Source organism: Salmo salar, chromosome ssa21 (genome assembly GCF_905237065.1).
Source record: "Salmo salar chromosome ssa21, Ssal_v3.1, whole genome shotgun sequence".
In the NCBI taxonomy this organism is placed as follows: Eukaryota; Metazoa; Chordata; class Actinopteri; order Salmoniformes; family Salmonidae; genus Salmo; species Salmo salar.
The window spans coordinates 58,548,938-58,555,995 of NC_059462.1; the positions used below are offsets into that span (position 1 = coordinate 58,548,938).

Here is a 7,058-nt window from a genome sequence, read left to right on the forward strand (position 1 = left end):
AAATATACTGTTTTAAACTCGCCCAACATGCCTACAAAGTATCTAATAAGTTACCTGTAAACTTGGTCCAAACATTTCAAACAACGTTCCTAATCCAACCTCAGGTACCCTAAAATGTAAATAATCGATAAAATTTAAGACGGAATAAACAGTTTCTAATACCGGATAAAAACAACGTGGAGCGCGTTCCTGTTCACGCGCACCGAAACAGTAGAGCTGGAGTGACACTTACAATGAATAGGACTACTTAATTTCTCAAAAGAAAAATATCGAACAATTTCTACTGTTGACATCTAGTGGAAGCCATAGGAACTGCAACCAGGTTCCTAACAATAAAGGGTATCCCATACAAAACTATTGGAAAATCCTATGACCTCAATTTTATTTTCTTCCCTGGATGGTTTGTCCTCAGGTTTTCGCCTGCCAAATAAGTTATGTTATACTCACAGACATTATTTTAACAGTTTTAGAAACTTTAGAGTGTTTTCTATCCAAATCTACCAATTATGTGCATATCCTAGGTTTCTGGGCCTGAGTAACAAGCAGTTTACTTTGGGCATGCTTTTCATCCGGATGTCAAAATACTGCCCCCTACCCAGGAGAGGTTAAGTCAGGGTGCATATTTGACTCAGCCATGCCTCCTTGCCCGTCCAATATTTCCTAATCTCCCACCCCTTCTAATGTGACTATCCCCAATGCTTCTCCCTCTTTTCCCCTGCCCTGCTACAAAGTTTCTCCCTGCAGGCAGTCACTGAGTCCAAGGTGATTAAGGAGCTCCTTAAACTTGACCCCAAAAAAACATCTGGGTCAGATGGTTTAGACGCTTTCTTCTTTAAGGTTGCTGCCCCTATCATCGCCAAGCCTATCTCCAACCGTTTTAACCTGTCTCTCCTTTCTGGGGAGGTTCCCATTGCTTGGAAGGCAGCCACGGTTCATCCTTTATTTAAGGGAGGAGATCAAGCTGATCCTATCCTCTCTGAGGGGGATGTGATCTTTCAGGTGATCAACAATGATATAGTACAAAGCTAAAACGTTGACTTCAGTGTCCCATCTTTTATTATAACACATGCATACTTATAAAGAATTGTTAACATACATTACTCAAAATGCAGTTGTATTTATATTTTAAAATAAAAGCTGATAATCTGAGTAGAGCTTTCAATTTTTATTTTATTTATGACATTACTTTATAACAATGACATTAATTCACATTTCTATCTTGGCGACTATTGCTATTCTGAACATCTTGTACAGACAGACACATCCAGAATAGTAATAGCTGATTTCCAGTGTTCTACATTGACTGTATAGTTGGCAGTGATTTGTTCAGGTTTACATGTAGGCACAAACATGACAATACCAGGTTAAATAATTGAATAACAGGTCAAATAAATGAATAAAATGTATTGGTCGCACAAGAACACAAAATATAAATGTTTTGGTCCCACAATAACACAAAACATAAATGTGTTGGTCGCACAAGAACACAAATTATAAATGTGTTGGTCCCACAAAACAAATGTTTTGAATAGCCTTTAAACCAGTATAGACAAATAGCATTTTCATCTGGTGAACTAGACGACACAAACAGTCCAGGTATAACAGGGGCCTGATGTCTAGGTAGTCTCAGAAACAGTCCAGGTATAACAGGGGCCTGATGTCTAGGTAGTCTCAGAAACAGTCCAGGTATAACAGGGGCCTGATGTCTAGGTAGTCTCAGAAACAGTCCAGGTATAACAGGGGCCTGATGTCTAGGTAGTCTCAGAAACAGTCCAGGTATAACAGGGGCCTGATGTCTAGGTAGTCTCAGAAACAGTCCAGGTATAACAGGGGCCTGATGTCTAGGTAGTCTCAGAAACAGTCCAGGTATAACAGGGGCCTGATGTCTAGGTAGTCTCAGAAACAGTCTAGGTAGTCTCAGAAACAGTCCAGGTATAACAGGGGCCTGATGTCTAGGTAGTCTCAGAAACAGTCCAGGTATAACAGGGGCCTGATGTCTAGGTAGTCTCAGAAACAGTCCAGGTATAACAGGGGCCTGATGTCTAGGTAGTCTCAGAAACAGTCCAGGTATAACAGGGGCCTGATGTCTAGGTAGTCTCAGAAACAGTCCAGGTATAACAGGGGCCTGATGTCTAGGTAGTCTCAGAAACAGTCCAGGTATAACAGGGGCCTGATGTCTAGGTAGTCTCAGAAACAGTCCAGGTATAACAGGGGCCTGATGTCTAGGTAGTCTCAGAAACAGTCCAGGTATAACAGGGGCCTGATGTCTAGGTAGTCTCAGAAACAGTCCAGGTATAACAGGGGCCTGATGTCTAGGTAGTCTCAGAAACAGTCCAGGTATAACAGGGGCCTGATGTCTAGGTAGTCTCAGAAACAGTCCAGGTATAACAGGGGCCTGATGTCTAGGTAGTCTCAGAAACAGTCCAGGTATAACAGGGGCCTGATGTCTAGGTAGTCTCAGAAACAGTCCAGGTATAACAGGGGCCTGATGTCTAGGTAGTCTCAGAAACAGTCCAGGTATAACAGGGGCCTGATGTCTAGGTAGTCTCAGAAACAGTCCAGGTATAACAGGGGCCTGATGTCTAGGTAGTCTCAGAAACAGTCCAGGTATAACAGGGGCCTGATGTCTAGGTAGTCTCAGAAACAGTCCAGGTATAAGGACCCCTCTTTAGATAAACAGGGAAGACAGACAAGTTGGGAGTGGGTTAGTGTGTGTGTTCTAGAAGCCAGTGTGTCTAGAGTCCAGGGTTAGTGTGTGTGTTCTAGAAGCCGGTGTGTCTACAGTCCAGGGTTAGTGTGTGTGTTCTAGAAGCCGGTGTCTACAGTCCAGGGTTAGTGTGTGTTCTAGAAGCCAGTGTGTGTTCTAGAAGCCAGTGTGTCTACAGTCCAGGGTTAGCGTGTGTTCTACAAGCCGGTGTCTACAGTCCAGGGTTAGTGTGTGTGTTCTAGAAGCCAGTGTGTCTACAGTCCAGGGTTAGTGTGTGTTCTAGAAGCCAGTGTGTCTACAGTCCAGGGCTAGTGTGTGTGTTCTAGAAGCCAGTGTGTCTACAGTCCAGGGCTAGTGTGTGTGTTCTAGAAGCCAGTGTGTCTACAGTCCAGGGTTAGTGTGTGTGTTCTAGAAGCCAGTGTGTCTAGAGTCCAGGGTTAGTGTGTGTGTGTTCTAGAAGCCAGTGTGTCTACAGTCCAGGGTTAGTGTGTGTGTTCTAGAAGCCAGTGTGTCTACAGTCCAGGGTTAGTGTGTGTGTTCTAGAAGCCGGTGTCAGCGTGTGTTCTAGAAGCCGGTGTCGATGCTGAGAGAGCGGCGGGTCACATGTTCTATCTCTCCAGGGACGTACTCGCTGAAGTTGGTCTGGTGCTTGGCCAACATCTTCAGGATCTGATGCAGGTTCTGCCACCACTGGACCTTGGGCATCCGGTGCCTATTGGGGGGGGGATTTTACTGCCTGCTTAGGGACTAAAAATCACACACACTGTAAAGCACTTCGTGACAACAGGTTTGGATGGATGGACAAGAGCTGCGGTACTCTACTCACTCAAAGTCGGTCTGTGCCTTAAGGTCAGTCACAGGGATGAAGGACAGGACCTTCTTGCTGAAGCCGATGACAGACGCTGTGTCTGGGGCGTTGACGAACACACGACCTGGAATGGTAGAAGTCGACGAGGAGATAAACATTATATATCTACCACCCTGTTTCCACGGCTACATGTTGTTGAATCAGAGATTAAACTCCTCTCTTTATAGTGACTTCATAGTCCACTACTTTTAACCAGAGCCGTGGCACCCTATTCCCTTCATAGTTCACTACTTTTAACCAGAGCCTTGGCACCCTATTCCCTTCATAGTTCACTACTTTTAACCAGAGCCCTTGTACCCTATTCCCTTCATAGTTCACTACTTTTAACCAGAGCCCTTGTACCCTATTCCCTTCATAGTTCACTACTTTTAACCAGAGCCTTTGCACCCTATTCCCTTCATAGTTCACTACTTTTACCAGAGCCTTTGCACCCTATTCCCTTCATAGTTCACTACTTTTAACCAGAGCCTTGGCACCCTATTCCCTTCATAGTTCACTACTTTTAACCACAGTCCTATGGGCCCTAGTCAAAAGTAGTGCACTGTGTAGGGAATAGGGTGCCATCCGGGACACAGGCGGTACCTTGTCTGAAGTTGTTCATCATCTTCTCTGTGAGCCACTGCACAGCCTTCACACCCAGCTTGGTGCCAAAGTTTCTGTCGAAGGGTGTCGGTGCACCTCCCTAGAACGACAGGCGAGAGATAAATCAGTTCATCTCAAAAACAGAACGAAAAGGAACCATATTTGATCATTCACGCACTTCACATTCTACATCATCTACGTCTATCCCCTCATTTCCTTATTAACAAAACTCCTCATACTTTGAAATATAAGGTTGCATTTTAACATGTACGCTTTTAGCAGTGTGGTTGTGTTCGTTCCGTACCTGCTGGAGGTGCCCCAGCACGTTGACCCTACAGTCGAAGATGCCCTTCCCCTCGGCAGAATACAGCTTGTGGATGAAATCAGTGGTGTAGTGAAGGTGACACTTCTCATTCCTACAGAGACAGAACCATCGAGAGCCCATCATTAACTGTCCTATAGAGACAGAACCATCGAGAGCCCATCATTCACTATATTAACTGTCCTACAGAGACAGAACCATCGAGATCCCATCATTAACTGTCCTACAGAGACACAACCATCGAGAGCCCATCATTCACTATATTAACTGTCCTACAGAGACAGAACCATCGAGATCCCATCATTCACTATATTAACTGTCCTACAGAGACAGAACCATCGAGAGCCCATCATTCACTATATTAACTCTCCTACAGAGACAGAACCATCGAGAGCCCATCATTCACTATATTAACTACCCCTCTGGATGTAGCGGGGTCTTGTTGTTTATTTAATTTTTATTTATTTATTTATTCTTTATTTAACCAAGGGCTCATTGAGATTTAAAATCTCTTTTTCAAGAGCGTCCTGGCCAAGATAGGCAGCACCAAGTCATTACAAAAATTACAGACAAACAACATGAAAGACTGCAAGTAATCTAGTAAAAACCATAGAATTCACAAGAATATAACAAAATCATAAAACAGCAAATTAAAAACATTGACATGTCAGGGAATCAGACTCCAGATCCTTCATCAGTGATTTAAAAACACCAATAGGGACCAAGTTCTTCCAGTTTAAAGTATTTTGTAAGGCGTTTCCAAGCCGATGGCGCAGAACATAAAAGCCCTTTTACCAAATTCAGTTCGGACATTTGGAACAGCTAGCAGGATAAAGTCCAGCGAACAAAGAGACGACCCACCACATTTCTGAACAATAAAAATGCCCAAATTAAAAGGTAGTAAACCCAAAATGGCTTTGTAAATAAAAGTCTACCAGTGACTGAGCCTACGAGTGACTAGAGAAGGCCAGCCAACCCTGGTATATAAAGTGCCATGGTAAAGGGTGTCAATTGATCTAACAATTGATCTTGTCGTTAACCTCTATAGCGGGGTCTTGTCGTTAACCTCTATAGCGGGGTCTTGTCGTTAACCTCTATAGCGGGGTCTTGTCGTTAACCTCTATAGCGGGGTCTTGTCGTTAACCTCTATAGCGGGGTCTTGTCGTTAACCTCTATAGCGGGGTCTTGTCGTTAACCTCTATAGCGGGGTCTTGTCGTTAACCTCTATAGCGGGGTCTTGTCGTTAACCTCTATAGCGGGGTCTTGTCGTTAACCTCTATAGCGGGGTCTTGTCGTTAACCTCTATAGCGGGGTCTTGTCGTTAACCTCTATAGCGGGGTCTTGTCGTTAACCTCTATAGCGGGGTCTTGTCGTTAACCTCTATAGCGGGGTCTTGTCGTTAACCTCTATAGCGGGGTCTTGTCGTTAACCTCTATAGCGGGGTCTTGTCGTTAACCTCTATAGCGGGGTCTTGTCGTTAACCTCTATAGCGGGGTCTTGTCGTTAACCTCTATAGCGGGGTCTTGTCGTTAACCTCTATAGCGGGGTCTTGTCGTTAACCTCTATAAGCGGGGTCTTGTCGTTAACCTCTATAGCGGGGTCTTGTCGTTAACCTCTATAGCGGGGTCTTGTCGTTAACCTCTATAGCGGGGTCTTGTCGTTAACCTCTATAGCGGGGTCTTGTCGTTAACCTCTATAGCGGGGTCTTGTCGTTAACCTCTATAGCGGGGTCTTGTCGTTAACCTCTATAGCGGGGTCTTGTCGTTAACCTCTATAGCGGGGTCTTGTCGTTAACCTCTATAGCGGGGTCTTGTCGTTAACCTCTATAGCGGGGTCTTGTCGTTAACCTCTATAGCGGGGTCTTGTCGTTAACCTCTATAGCGGGGTCTTACCTCAGCACCAGACCCCTCTGGACGTCTTCCTTCATCTTCTCTGTGAGATGCTCCACGTTAGTCTGAAAGGGCAGGTTTGTATTTATTAAGACTACCTGGATCATTAAATCACTCTGTTCAGGAAGTACATGGATCATTAATCACTCTGTTCAGGAAGTCTAACCCTCAGTCCATCCATATGAAATGACTCCGTGGTCTGTCTGGGATAAAGATTGTGAGTGTCTGAGATGGCACCCTAGTGAGTGTCTGAGATGGCACCCTAGTGAGTGTCTGAGATGGCACCCTAGTGAGTGTCTGAGATGGCACCCTAGTGAGTGTCTGAGATGGCACCCTAGTGAGTGTCTGAGATGGCACCATAGTGAGTGACTGTTAGACTGAGATGGCACCCTAGTGAGTGTCTGAGATGGCACCCAACTACTTTGGACCAGAGTAAGGAACAGGGTGCCAGTCTGGTTGTCACCTTTAGGTCCTGGATGGTGAAGGGGTCCTCGAAGATGTAAGCAGCGTCCGCTCCCACGGCGATACCGGCGTAGGTTGCCAGGTAACCACAGTAGCCTCCCATAGTTTCCACCACGAACACCCTTCTCTTGGTCCCTGAAGCTGACTGCTTAATCCTATCACAACTCTAACGGACGGACGGACAGAGAGACAGACGGACGGACAGAGAGACGGACGGACAGAGAGACA

General features: G+C 45.2%; 1 protein-coding gene across 1 annotated transcript in view; it reads right to left on the minus strand.

Moving 5' to 3' along the window:
* Positions 1 to 1,150: 1,150 nt before the first annotated feature.
* The window catches only part of pfkla (phosphofructokinase, liver a), a 52,528-nt gene continuing 46,620 nt past the window's right edge, over positions 1,151 to 7,058 (minus strand). The window contains 6 exon segments of the mRNA XM_045704945.1: positions 1,151 to 3,419; positions 3,534 to 3,639; positions 4,158 to 4,257; positions 4,462 to 4,573; positions 6,372 to 6,433; positions 6,832 to 6,996. Coding sequence (XP_045560901.1) covers positions 3,272 to 3,419; positions 3,534 to 3,639; positions 4,158 to 4,257; positions 4,462 to 4,573; positions 6,372 to 6,433; positions 6,832 to 6,996 — 693 coding nt within the window. The 3' untranslated portion in view covers positions 1,151 to 3,271.